General features: G+C 36.8%; 1 protein-coding gene across 1 annotated transcript in view; it reads right to left on the bottom strand.

Annotated features, from left to right (window-relative positions):
- LOC139945158 (ras GTPase-activating protein 3-like) overlaps positions 1 to 15,323 on the bottom strand; it is a 57,504-nt gene that overhangs the window by 15,474 nt on the left and 26,707 nt on the right. Inside the window, exons 3-9 of the mRNA XM_071942439.1 lie at positions 14,007 to 14,208; positions 11,931 to 12,007; positions 6,229 to 6,297; positions 3,701 to 3,773; positions 1,510 to 1,595; positions 1,155 to 1,259; positions 344 to 494 (exon numbers count right to left, since the gene is read on the bottom strand). Of these exons, the coding sequence (XP_071798540.1) occupies positions 344 to 494; positions 1,155 to 1,259; positions 1,510 to 1,595; positions 3,701 to 3,773; positions 6,229 to 6,297; positions 11,931 to 12,007; positions 14,007 to 14,208 (763 nt within the window). The remainder of the gene's footprint in view (positions 1 to 343; positions 495 to 1,154; positions 1,260 to 1,509; positions 1,596 to 3,700; positions 3,774 to 6,228; positions 6,298 to 11,930; positions 12,008 to 14,006; positions 14,209 to 15,323) is intronic.

Below are 15,323 nucleotides of genomic sequence, written 5' to 3'. Positions count from 1 at the left end.
AAAAACTGCTCCTTCTGAAGTAATATAGTTTTTGAGAAAGAGGTGTAAGTAGTTTCTCCCTCACATGTTAGAAGGTTTCAGGCCAGAAGTCTTAAAATGATTTTTAGACATCTGAAAGCACACACATTTGTGCAACAATGGTGTTTTTGACATGAGATTCAGGACTTGATAAAGTACTCAAGTAGAGCCTCATGATCATCATCTATAATTCTGTAGAGCAAATGTAATTTATTCCTATATTTTGCTGAGTGAATTTGTGACCTTACATGTAGCAAGCTTTTATCCAGATTGCATTAGATACTTATTTGATAATACATATTGCTTTCCTTTTTAAGAAGCGTACCTCAATCTCTGGTGACTGAAGTAGTATATCCCGTACAGGTTCATAGTACTGCGATGGTAAGACATGATCTTGTTGATAGTTGATACGTACTCTCAACGAGCCTAGGTCAGTCCGACCAAGCTTACTGTTCTCTCTTGGCTTCAGAAAATACCTAATGTTATAAATAAAAAGGGCAACTTGATACGGTGAATCGTAAAACCAGATGAATCTCTAATGAGTCGTGTGACATTTATAAAGTGCAAGTTGGGATTTGAAGCTAAATTAACCCGGTTTCGAAATCGAAACCACAATAATAGGTTACAAGCTGAGAAACCATGTCTGCTAAGCAACAAAACTAGGTCATCAACTAAGAACCCAAATACATGTACACGATATCTGTCTGTTAAGCAAAAAAATACATGTACATGTACATGTAGGTTACCAGCTAAGAATGTGTATACATGTACAATACCTGTTAGGCAACAATACAGGCTACCAGCTAGAACACATGTAAAATGCTAAGCTAAACAAAGTTTACGAGCCAATAAATATATCTGTAATTATAATAAAAATAAAGACCTGTAATTCGCACATATCCACCCTGCTGGATGTACATTGAATAATACCAAGACATGATATTAGACTCTTGATAAAAGTAGGACATTTTGAATTTTTTGTATATGGTTATAATTGACTTAAAATCCAGTTTCTTTTATTCAGAAAACAGACGAAAGTAAGAATTAAAATCATGCCCGAATATCTGCTAAGCAACAAAAAACCCACAATAAAGTTATTCTTTAAAATGACCTAATAATAAATGCATTATATTTACCAAGCTTTGTGTACACCTGCAGATAGATCTATCGTTCCTAGAATCAGTCGAACCTCTCCAATAAATACACCTTCGCCAAGAGTTGCTGAGTTCCACATTGCAATCCTGTTTAGGAAATCAAAAAGAAACAAAATCAGGGTTTGAGTTAGAACAATCGCAAAGCTGACTAGCATTTTAATCAATGCAGTTTTTGAATGGAGTAATATAAAATAATTGTTATTTTTTTCAAGCAGTATATTCAGTTTAAGCAGCTCTATGAAAGTGGGCCAAGGATTGTTTTTAAAATGGAGAAATAACAGATAAAACAAAAGTCTGTATTAAGATAAAAGTCTGAAATTTCTTATCCCCGACTTACTTCAATTCGTATTTATTGATGTCGTCTTGTAAGCTGTAGTTATTCTTAGAATCCCCAGTCATACCCGTGCCGTTTCCCCTCGGGAGCTGAGAGATGGAAAAATAAAAATATATATAAAGTACATCCTCTTTCAGCTTACTGACTGCATCAACTCCTCTTATAATACATCCTTCTTTAGTTCACTCTCATCTTCATCTTCTATCATTTATATCGACCTCTTTGAGACGTGGGATTTTGCCACTTTGAGGACAGTCATAAGTTTCTCCGCTAAATTTTTAGAGCGTGCCCAAAAGCACGTTTTATTGAAGAGTAGGTTCATGTAAAAGATCCCTGTTGATTGTCACAATATGAAGTGGGAACACTTTAGCCGCGGACATGTAGATTAATTCTGAGGAAAGAGCTAAAAGGGGTTTTATCAACGACGTTGTTGCCAACATAATGTGATAGTTCATGCATTTGCGAACATCCATAATTCCTTTGTCATGATGGGCCGACTGGGTGGTTTAGTGCATCTGACTCAATAGAGGGCCCAATATCATAGAGCTGCTCAGCACAACAATTTGCTTAGCATGAAATTTCTTTCTTGATAAAACAGAAATACCAACCAAATTGTTTTGTTTTGTTTGCTTATCCTGAAAATCACACTGAAGTTTGCTGGTAATCCTGTTCTTAGCAAGGCACAAATTTCATGCTAAGCAAATTTCTTGTGCTTAGCAGCTCTCTGAGTCATCAGAGAGTTAGTTCGAATCCAGGTCATGACACTTTGTGTCCTTGAGCAAGACACTTAACTTTAATTGCTTCTCATCACCCAGGGGTAAATGTGTACCTGTGAGGGCAGAAATGGTTCGTGTGATTGATTTAGCTTAGTGCGCTACATGTACATACTAGGCGGCACAGGCTGTATACTCCACAGGGAGCTTGAGATGGTTTATGAATGAAATATAATGGCCCAGTGAGTGGGGTATAACAATGCTCAAGGCCAGTAATTATTCTTTTTAAATGTGTTATATAAGAGTCAATATTATTATTATTATTATTATTAAAATATTGTTCAACCCTTTCGTACTCATGCACAAGTTAACATCAAGTCGTGTAGCACGGAGAGGGACAAGATTTTCCACTGTACCTAGAAAGCCTTAAATATCATTGTGATTTATTTGTTTATATTTATATTTTATACCTGTAGTTTATATTTATATTTATATTTTTAAAATTCTGTGTTTTTTTATGATGCACACTGGAAGGCAATTTTCATGTTTTTAACGTGATGTGAATAATAAATTGAATTGAATTGAATTGTTTATGTGCTACAAGTTTGATTTATTATGTAGAGAATGAAACTAGCTCTCAAGTGATTTGCATACTTGTTTTGTTTCCTTTACCATAATAATGAAAACAATGAGGTTGAACAAAATTGAGACAGATCAATTAAAATTAGGAAACTTTGTTTGAGTGAGAAATAGACGGTGGGCAAAATAGTTTGCTGAACTGTAATGTCAAGATGAGACTTCTGACCTTTGAACCTTATGCAGGTGGAAAAAAAATACACTTTGTTTTTAAGGGGAGCATGTGTTATTTTTAGACCATCCATCGTTACATTGAGATTGCGTTTTATCTACAGCTGTTGAGGCGTTTCACTAGCATGTGTAAAAACTCACAATACAACTAAGCAAAATTATTCAAGCAGTTTCAGGCAGCTTGAGCCAAAAATAAATTTAATAAATAAATGAATGAATTATGGAAGGGATAAAAAACTGCTATGGTAAGTCATAACTTGACTATTCACACTTGGAGAACTGTCTTAAATAACAAAACCCAAAGCTTTTTCAACATCTTGAGTGCATTCTAGTCTTTCTCTTTTCTTTGCTTGTCTGTTAACTTTCTACTACGATGCAAACATGTATATTAGAATCTTATCACAACATTTGGTGTGGTTCGTCTCAGCTCACACGGCCACTCTTCCCTACACACACGCGTACTCATGACAGTCATAACAGTTTGTTGTACTACACTAACAAATAAAGTCAATACAGGAGCTGAAAAGAGACTCACACTTTCATCACATGCCTCTGTATAGAATGAAAACAGACCAACAATGGCACACATGTCCTCTACATACATTGTAGCCCTGAATCAGTCAGACTGACAGCTACTGCCTCAACATCACGCGATTCAGGATCGACTTACTTACCTCAAAGTGAAATGCCTCATCAAAGCAAGGCTTCACCGTTTTCCTCCGTATTTTCGTCCTTTTTGTTTCGTTTCTGTTGGATTAATAAATTAATACAGAAGAGAGTTTTTAATAAATTAAGTTCTACAAAGAACACAGCGCCCCACAATCAACAACAGAATTATAATCATAGAAATGAAGGAAGTTTTTTAAACAAACAGATCACAAGCTGGATAACTTCCTCATAGGGTGCCCTTTAACCAAGAAGTAAAATTAAACAAGTCTGGGTGCTCTTGCCCTTTCAAAAGAAAAAGACCTGTATGATGTACATCCAAGAAGGAAATGACTAACAATTTGTTGTCTTTGCCTTCTCCTTTTCCCCACATAGTATCGCTATTTTAAGCCTTCCTCAGTCACTAATTAATTTAAATGACCTTGTTCTCTTCCCATCATTGATTAGTTGTCTTTTGTGTTCCCCATCTCTAGTGGTCATACTAGCACCTATGATAACACTCCCCTCCCCCTTGCCACTTTCTTCTCTAACCCCTTGCTTTGTTCTGTGTGCTTTCATCTATGTCATCTTTGTACACTTGACTAACTGCCTTTGTCACACCAATAATTATACCAGGGAAAAATTGCATAAAGCTTAATAAGCGCTAAAACTTGCTAAGCACAAATTGCTAAGAAGAAACAAGCCATCAGCTCAAAGTACGTACACTGAGTTTGCATTGTTGTGGCTAGTGCCTGACTAAATCTTTGCTTAGCAAAGAAATTTGTGAAGCAGTATGAAATTGGGCCCTGTTTATGTGTGTTGTGTTTTGTTGTCATCTAGCCTTCAGTAAACAATCTGCATGCCAGGGCAATATAAATATAATTTTCGGATCAACACAATGCTGAGGAAGTGAGCAAGTGAGAAAATGGAATTTAAAGGTTGCTAACTGCTTAATCATCCAAAAGGTTTAAAAACACAAATTAGTTAATGGCCTGAAGATTTGACCTGAGCAGAGGGGGTCTTTATCCAAGGTTTACTGACCATAAGAATAGACATCAGAACAGAGGATTGCCGCCTAAACAAGGAGTGGTTTTGTCCGTGGGCCCCAAACCTACAGTGTATTGACAGGACGATTTAAAATAGAGTTGAGCAAGAAATTCTTTATTTAGAGCGTGACTTGCACCAGGTTAAATGTTCTTTGTTCAACCCAAATTATTTAAAATGTACCCAGTCACTCTAAATCGGTCTCCCCTGTGGTGTATAACTTGACGGTTGTTAATTTTGTCTGACAGTAATGCTTCTCAGATTCAAAATTAAGGGAGATAATTAAAGTTCTATCTTTTTACATCTTTTTAGCCTTCGAGAAAGACTCTGCTAGGGTCGGAACGTCAGGCTATTAACTATTTTTTGCATCTTTTTACATAACCAGATTACTTTGAAGACGAATGTTTCTCAAAATACTTGATAGTACCAAATGCTGAAATAGGCTTCAAACCAAAAGTTGTTATTGTCACAGTCGTTAATTTCAAAAGTGACTACCAAACGTATACTTTCCCTATAACCATTGACCCTTGCACAATCTTGACTACAGTTCGACCATTTTTCGATACATCTGATTTTAGAAATCATTCCCAGACCCAAAAATCATTACTACACGTAAATCACTTAGAATGCAATCGGATCTTTAGGCTAGATAACAAACAAGGTTGAAGCACAGTCAGAGGAAATGAAAAATAGTTATTGATACCTCCGCTCTAGTATCAGGTTGTCAAGATCCTTGCACAAACAAAGGGATGTGTAGCCTCTTTCTGCTGCTTGTAATCAATCCAGTATTTTGTAGGTGACATTATTGCCAAAGAGAACCTACATGTATATACCATTTTTTAGTTGAGAATGGCAGTTGCTAAAAAATGCTTTGAAAAAATGATAAAACATGAGTTCTGCTTTGGGCAAACAAAATGACATTATTGCCAAAGAGAACCTGATGTTTTTGGGGTTTTGTTTTGTGTTGTTGTTGTTTTTTTTTTTTTGTTTTTTTTTTTTTTGTTTTTTTTTTATATACATATATTATTATTATTATTATTATTATTATTATTATTATTATTATTATTATTATTATTATTATTATTATTATTATTATTATTATTATTATTATTATTATTATTATTATTATTATTATTATTATTATTTTTATTATTATTATTATTATTATTATTATTTTTTGGGGGAGGGGGAAAGAGGGGGGGTGGGGCAAGCAAGAGGTTAGCTTTCTTTTAGAAGGGGGGGGGGTGCTTCATCTTCCCACTCCCTCTGGTTAAACCACTGCAATGCATCAAGTTCACAAAATAAACTAATCACACATTAAAAGGCATTACACAAAGAACAATACAGAAAAAAGTAGGTTGGATAAGGTAAGTCAACTGCAAAAGGACCTTCAATAAGATACTTCAATGGTATCACATGACCAGCGACATGTAATATGATGTCCGTTTCTCCTAACTCATAGTGTTATTATAAACTCTCAACATTCTTCGATAAACTCATCTGTTTTTCTTACCGGAAAGTTACTGTTGCATAAGGATCACATTGGTTGTGGATAATTGTTAGATCGTTCCCTTCTAGAACTCTGAAATCAGAACAAAAGAAAAGAAATCATTAGTAGAATATTATAACAGTGATTTTACAAAGTTATTTTCGACCATTTTTTGGCAAGTCTTTTTCATTGAATGATTATTTTAATTCCAGAAATAGACCTAGTATACTGTTGAATCAATCAATTAATAAACCTATCATTCAGTCAATCAAAAGTCACTTATAGAGTGCCAAAATCAAAAGTTTGCTCAAGGCTCTGAGGCAAAGTTGAATGTTATAAACCTGCTGGAACAGGTGAGCTCTAAGGAGTGTCTTAAATAAGGTACAAAAGTGAGCTGGCATAGATACCTCACCTTGCAATGCCTCAAAAACTTTAAACTAATTATAATTCAATCTCATGTTGTAGAACGTGAGTCACATCTACACAAGTGAGCACTCTGGGTATCACTAAACTAACAAAGAGCACATTAGATATAAATATACTAGATCGCATTTATGATACATTTTATATTCTTCTATAACATCCAGGAAGCTCAGTTGCTTCAAGTACAAGTAATTCAACTTCCAAATGTTTGCACAACAAATATTATCACAAGAACATCTCAGCAACCCGATACACGTTTAATGCTTAAATCACTGTCCAGTATAACTGCCACATGTCAACGTCTACTACCCATCTTAATCATTACTCCGTCTCCCCCCTCCCTGCCCCCCTTCAACATTACCCTCCCTGGGGGTAGCCGGATGAAACCAAGCACCCAAATCCCTGCCATCGTCAATGATCGAGCTACAAGTGAAGCCGTATGCCTGGTCGGCATCAGCTATCTAAACACTTGAAAACCAATTTCTGAGGCAAGTAAAAAAAAGTCTTATTCTCTGCTTCTTTTTATCCGAGGGGTGTATCGGATGTCAGGCTTGGGGGAATGACACCGGAGAGGTCCCTCGGATTGTCAATATCTCCATCGAGAACTCTTAAAGAGTTGAAACAAACTGTCTCATAAACCAACCTGTCAAAATATCATGAAAATAAAGACATGATCTCGTCTTTTTCTGGTTGTTTGACGGACATATTCATTTTAGAAAGATTCAATAAGTAATTAATACTTGGTAGTTGTTTACTGAGTAAATTAGCTGTATTTGTTTTGCTGAGACATGAACACTGCAGGGGATTTTTCTTGCTACCTCTCTGTAAACTCTCAAGGAAATGACTAATAGTAAAACAACTCAATTTCATAGATGGTAGTTTGGCATCAGGGATGCAAAGGTCATGGGTTCGAATCCCACCCGAGTGATTTGACTGTGATTTTTCTTTTCACAGAACTCAGGAACGTACCGAGTATACAGTGCTTCAAACACATTGGTTTAATTTGACAAAGTGCATAATATTTTAAAGCAATTGGGCAAAGTTTCATAACTCTGCTTTATATGCTTTACAGCTGAATTTTAAGCTTGTGATCATCATTCTTCGCTTACTGTGCAAACTTCACATTTCTGTGCTAGCTGTGTAAGCAAATAATGTCTTAGCAGCATGGAGTAATAATAATTTGGGGGCTAATCGTCCTTACTCGCAGCTAGAGCTGAATTACGAAGGACGCGGCTACAACGTGTTCGAGAAGCAGGCATGCAAGGGCGCCTTTGGCTGCCAGCCACATCAACCCATTATGACCACGGAGCACAGCCAAGATTGAAAGTGTTTGATTTTTTCATGAGGGAGGAAAACCGGATAGTCTGGAAAACCCTCGTGGCACAGCAGAGAACCAACGCACAACTCAACTCACATATGGCCCCGTCCGGGAATCGAACCAGGGTCACCTTGGTGAGAGGCGAGCGCTTTACGTACAAGCCAACCGTGCCACCCATGTACGATGTACAAAAGCCAATATTCCCTGCTAACCTGTGAAATACGCTTAACGTAATGGTGGAATTCCCTGCTTGAGTGCACTCTGATTCTATGCTTCAATAATCAGCACCATTAAAGGAACACGTTGCCTTGGATCGGACGAGTTGGTCTACTAAAAGCGTTTGTAACCGTTTGTTATGAAATGCATATGGTTAGAAAGATGTTTTAAAAGTAGAATATAATGATCCACACAAGTATCACTCAAAACTGCACGGTTTTCCTTTTACGTCGCGAACTATCACGGTCGGCCATTTATGGGAGTCAAAATTTTGACTCCCATAAAATAGTCGACGGGGTAAAAAGAAAACCACACAATTTCGAGGCATATTTGTGTAGATCATTGTATTCTACTTTTACAATATCTTTCGAACCATATACATTTTACAACAAACGGTTACAGAACGATTTTCAAAGACCAACTCGACCGATCCAAGGCAACGTGTTCCTTTAAAGTGGGACCGCATCCCTTGGGTTAAAGTGACCTCTAATGAAACCAAGGATGCCACATAAAGTGAACTTAATTGATGTAGTTCGCAAGCCTGAGGAAACCTGTAAAGAAGAGTGCGTGGACTGCTATGTGAACCAGAACCACAGGAGTTGACCATTACTCTTCCACGTTAAGTGTTCTAGGTCCTTAATTAATTAATTTATTCATTGATGGTTTATGCATTATAATACTCCATGGCAGCCAAAGGCTGAACTGTGAATATTAATTAATTCATTTATTCATTGATGGTTATGCATTATAATATTCCATGGCAGCCAAAGGCTGAACTGTGAATATTAATTAATTCATTTATTCATTGATGGTTTATGCATTATAATATTCCATGGCAGCCAAAGGCTGAACTGTGAATATGTTGTGCATTCCAGTCAAAAAAAAAAAAAAAAAAAAGTAAACATACACAAATTATTGTATTGACCATAATGTGCACTACCAACCCTGGTATAAATTGGACCCAGATGTAAATGTTCAAAACAAAGGAAATTAATCGGCACATGTTAGACATCAAATCAAGTGCAGTCAACATTTGGCGCAGTTTGCATTTATTTGCATTTATGCAAAATGCGCCAAATGAGTTTGCTCTGTCAGTACAACAACACACTTGTGTATATCACAGTCAACTTTTTTTGACTCGAGGGTAAACTTGTTTCGAATCAAAATCATGTTTCTCGTCACAACAAACATTGGTCAAAGATCAAGGTAGTTTTATTGTTGGTGTTTCATTGCCTGTGTTTGTGTGTGTAGTGGTGGGGGGTTGCCACAAAAGCTTAGAATCCTCCATTATAACCGGTCAGGCATACAGTGTACATTCACTGTGGAAGAACCAAATATTATAACTACTGAACTAGGTACATCTGTAGTACTTTGTTTGTGTACTGTACGGCTACATGAACATTTTGAGCAATTGTCCTTCAGTGAACGATTTCCCTTAGGTATAACATGTACATTGTACAGTGTATCAGAGCAAAATGTGCACAAAGTGTATGAGTTTTGATACTCCAAAACCACCAATTGCTTCTCTGTAAACTCAGTGCGTTCAAAATATGTTTAGTCTGTACCAAAATAATTCTGCCAAAAAATCATTTAAGTGCACACAATTTTTGCCTGAACCTGTGCTTTGAACAAATTTATCAAATTCCAAGAAGCAGTAACATTGTCTGTCCCTTTTGTTTGCTTGACCCCGATTAAGGAACAATCTCCCTCTTTACATTCAACAAGCTTTTACCATCTCACATTTCAAGAGTCTCCTCTAGACATTTCTGCTCAATTCATCAGATATCATTGTCTTTATCTTCTTCCGATCGCTTAGCTGAAGGCATTAGGCACTTTATAAATATAGTTATTACTATGTAATGTATGAAAGCAAAAAAGCAAACTGTGCATGTAAATAACCAGAAGGAAAAAAGACAGTCAACTACAAAAGCTGACAACTATTGACAGTAAATTTATAAGCAATTACACAAAGCTACCCGTCAACCGCGAGTACAAAGACACACGTCCAACAAATTCAGATGTAAATTGTCTGCTTCTCCACAACGAGATACAACCCTAGGCATTTTACAAATTGGACATTGACAGGAAGGACTCCGTAACTAAAGATGCCTAAGGTATCCCGGTACCTCGTCGGAGACCAGTTCCCACAGGATGAGGCGCCTGGATTATAAGCCACTAACCGGCAGTGCAAGTGGTTTAGATTTCATCTTTTCCAATTTCTGTCTGGGTTCCGTTTCCCTGGCTTTATTTGTAACAATGATACAAGTATACATGTATTTGAGCGCAAACAGGTACTGAAGATATGCACATTACATTATTAAGTGACAAGGTAGGGATGAGATTTGACAATATGAAGAAAAAGAGAAGAAAAAAAGGCTAGAGAGGCTCGAGTTCTCCTTGTTGTTCTTGCGCCCAAAACCTCTCAAATACAAAAATACAGGTTTAGACACAATGTGGACTATATTTCTCCCATGAACTACAGCATGCTCTGCAGTTTATTAATTATTTATTTATTTATTCATTCAGGCTATAAAAACATCAACAACACATAGCAACAAAAACTAGAAAAGTATACAAACATTAGGTAAACATTTTTGTTGCCTCCAAGCTGCCTTTAAAAGATGCCTCGTGTGACAAGGCCCTAAAGATATACAAAAGGAGTTGACGGTAAGATTACCTGAGATTACCCATCTACATTACTGTCACAACATTTAAACCCACCTGGCTGAAGGTAATTGATTTATACACGTCTTGTTTCTTGAGACGTACATTAAAAGACACTGACTCAAGCTCACTGCATGAAGGGCAATGTCTTGAGTTTAGATAAGGAGTTTGTTGACAAGTATGATAGTTACTATCTTTCAATTTCTACTTTATCAACTGTCTAGAAATACATAAAATCTGCTACATGTACAAGGTTTGCATGATGAAGTGCACTGGACTCAAGGCCAGGGCTCAAATCTACGAAACTGCAAGGCTCATATTGTAGCCTCTTTAGTTGCACTGACCGAAATCAGCTGTTGCATTTTATTTACAGTCTTTCTTTTTTTTTGGACTTAATTTTGGAGGAAAATATCACACATTCAAGAAAAATAATAAATAGCTCTTGTGTGAATTTTATATTCAATAAGCTTTCAGTTTTTTATCCTTTACCAACCCAGTATAATACCTTTAAAATAATGTCAACAGTTATGCAACCTTTACTCGTTCCTTTGATTGTTTTTATCTATTTGTAATGACTTCCCTGCAGAGGTACAAGGATGTACAGTATTTGTAACTACTGTTACAACTCAGGAAATCTTTCAAAGTAATTAAATGAATCATCAGGGTTGTGTGGCTAGTGGTGCCTAGTGGTTCCAGCATGGGTCTATTTTCATTAAGCTGTTAAGCAGAAAATAATATAATATTCTTTATCCAAGAAAATATTGCTTAGCAAACTTCTTTGCTAAATCAAAAAGGAGTGTGGCACCAGTTGCAACAAGAATGTAAACTTGATGTAATTTTGGCTGGTAACCAGTCTATTTTAAGCAAGATTTGTTTGTGCTTAGCAAGTTTTCACGCTTACTACAGGGTTTGTGAAACTAGACTGAGGTTTACTAAGCTGACAATGATTTTCTTCATACAGGTCTTGTCAATGTGAACTTTATGGAACTTTGGCTAGTAACCAAATTTCTGTTTAGCAGTTTCTTTTAGCTTAGCAAGTTGTTATGAGCTTAGTAAGTTGTTATGCTTACAAGGCTTTGTAAAACTGTGCTTTGGTTTTACTGACCTGACGATGAGTTTCTTCGTATTGGTCTCGTCACCTCCAAGAACCTCCCTCGTCCGAACCTCTACCTGTACCTGCCCCTGTCAAACAATAAGAGTAGTTAGTAATTAATGTGTGGACGCAGCTGTCTTTATCTCCTTGGCAACACACAGTGTGTATACGCATTTAACGGTTTGTTACCTTAGTGATGTGTGACCACACTGTGATATGCAGCTGAGCGGAAAATGTGATCCTTGTGAGTTTTGACTAAAATAAATATTGCATTGGCTGAAAGCTAAGGTATGACCTTGTTACCTAGCTTAGTGTGACCTTGTTGAATCAATCCAGTTCAATGGAAAATGATACTGAAAAAATTGGCAATAATACAAGTCAGGGAACAAATTTCATCCAGCAATTTTACATTGTAAAAATAAAATGTTTTATGTGGACTGAATGCTAATATTGAGCAGCAAATCATGATTTTTGAGTAGCAATTGAAACATTTATGAAGTGTTTTGCACTGCTGTACAGGTGTCATACATGTACATACTGTATGTATGAAACAAAATATCATTCCCTACATGTTTAACTCTTCGTATACAACAATGGTATTGATATTATTATTAACTGAGCCTCACAAAGAAATCTTACTGTATTTCATTCAAATAAAGCTTTGGAGAATATAAATAACTTTACTACTCTCCCTTTTCCTTGATAAAGAATTTGAATAATGACAAACAAACGGGATACTTGCTTTTAATTACTACTACTACTAATAATAATAAGACTTGTAATGAGAACATATCCACCCTGCTGGGTAAAACCAAAAACAAAACAAAAAACCTGAGCGGAAGGTAAAAAATAGGCTAGGACTACTGCTTTAAAATCTCTAGTGGATCAAGGGGACTTCTCATTATTAACTACACAACAGTGGAGTGAGTTCTTAATTAGTCTCAATGTTTCGACTAGCATGCTCTAGTCATCGTTGTGAGACTATTGATACCTCACCATGCAATGCCTCAAATCCCATATACATGTACCTCATTGAAGTTCAATATGAACAGGATAATGTATTCAACCAATTGATGGATTTAAAACTTAAGTGCAAGCAAGCAGGCCTCATGTACATCTGTACAGTTATTTCATTTATCATATTTAGCATATGATAATATTAACGGTCTTGATTTACTTTAAGTGTAACGATGTGAAGATAAAATAAGCTAGCGAAGGCAGAGTCCATATCCCTAATTCCCCAGCAGCACTGAGGCCAAATTCTGATTAATATCCCCCTCTCAAGATTCAAAACACTGTCTGCAATCATTTACGAGTAAATGATTTGACTGATGGAGGTGACAGCGAGGTAGAGAGAGTGATTACATTTACTCAGGTTGCCAGCTATATTTTCCAAGAAACTTGAGCTTGCTATATCACAGTATGACACGATCTCAATCTCAGTCATACATGTAGAACTAGAACTAGAATTAGAATGGTTCATTAGCAAATGATTACATACAATTATGAAGCATTGGTCTCACATCATAAAATACTTAAGTTTCCCCATGTACATTGTACAATAAAATAAAAAACAAATTGTAACTAAATCAAAGCTTCAATCACCAATCACATGGCTCAAATTGGGGTGACAAATCTAAGGTTCTCTACAGGGTTAAATTTTGGCATGGCGCTACATCTTTGAACGGCGCATATTGGTATTTTATTTTGATTTTGGATGGGCACGGGGTATCTGGGCCTATTTTTACATGTTCATCCCGTTTAACAACATAAAGCCTGGTTCATACTTCCTGCCAATGCGACTGTGAAGCGAATTTGACGTAAATGGGACGTCACAACCCTCCTTTCACAGCGATATTCGCAAGTGAGTTGCGCAAAGTTAAACTGCTGCGAATTATTCGTTGCGAATTTGTGAAGTCAACATTCGTACCGCATTTGCATTCGCAGGAAGTATGAACCGGGCTTAACAGGTTAGATCTCTGTTCTTGCTTTCTCAAAATGTCATTTCCTGAGTTAAAGCTGTTTTGCCATGAAAGGGCCTGGGCATGACCAGTCCCCTTGAAATATAACAACAACAGTTACACTTACATGAACTTCTGAATCCGAGTCGACAGCTTGTAACGGAAACCACTGATCCTTCCCATGATACCTTGGTAATTCATCTCGTCTCAGTGCCACCTTCTTCACGACACTGTCTGACCGTTTCAACCAGTCTTTCTCATGGATGTAGAACGATAGCTGGTGAAACTCACGAGGAACATCAAAGGTGGTTTCCTCGGCCCAAAAGGGACTGAAAAAAGAATAAGAGAAAAAAAGCTTGATTTATAAAGGTACATAATAACATAATCTTTGTAAAGCGCAACCTGTCCACCTAACAGAAAAACAAGGCTAGCCCAATTAACAGAAAAAACAAGACATATTCCATAATTAAAATGTGCCGTTGTAGGCAATTACCATGCCATGAGGTGAGTTTTATAAGAAGTTTTCAAGGAATTGAAGGCACTGGACACTTTTATTAATTGTCAAAGACCAATTACATGCATTGTGGAAACAGGTTAGAACTAGGATGAATCATGTTTGTACATTAAAATCAATATTGAACTAGGGCCACTATATTCTATGTTTGGAAAGCCTGTGGATTTTGTGGCAGTCAAATTTACTTCCAAACGGGTGCCACCAAGATTATTGTAATGATGACGTTAGGTGAATTGGGTCAGTTCATAACAGGTGCATACAGGTACAACGTACACCATATTTGTGTACATGTACAATGCATGCTCCCTTAAGCAACAGATACATGTACATCAGCCCAATTCTGTGTGCTTTTTATCTCTCTCCACTTGACTGCTTCTTTTACAGTACACCTGGACCAAATGTCATAGAGCTGCTTTTTAAAAGCATCAAAAGTAGTAGACTGGGCCCCTGATAAAGACAGGTCCCAGCTTCTCAGATCCAGGGATTCCATACTTGGAACGTGCACAGTGAAATGACCTAGCCTCGAAGAATGACGTCGTATGTTCAGGCTAAAAAAGTAGCTACAATGTAAAAGCACAACAAAATTACGCTTACCAGACTAAGGTTACCAGCCAAACAACCATGCCACACATACAATTTGTGACTGGTGTCCTGCTCATTTATGCTTAAGCAAACAATTGTTAAGCAATATTTTCTGCTTAAGCAGCTGTATGAAACTGGGCCCCATTTTATGTGGTATACAACTCTGCTAGTAGTAGTAGCGAGAACAAACAGCAGGCCCCTACAATAATTTTGTTTTCATTTTTCTAAGTACTGATCTATTTTGCCACCTGAGGCCATCATTACAATAATCTTCTTTGAGCCATATGAGTAAATTTGATGGACACAAAATCCATCCGGCTTTGAGGGAGGGTACACCGTTGATTAGTA

Source organism: Asterias amurensis, chromosome 12, assembly GCF_032118995.1.
Source record: "Asterias amurensis chromosome 12, ASM3211899v1".
Lineage (NCBI taxonomy): Eukaryota > Metazoa > Echinodermata > Asteroidea > Forcipulatida > Asteriidae > Asterias > Asterias amurensis.
Note: the sequence above shows the minus strand (reverse complement) of the source record. Positions and strands in the feature narration are given on the sequence as shown.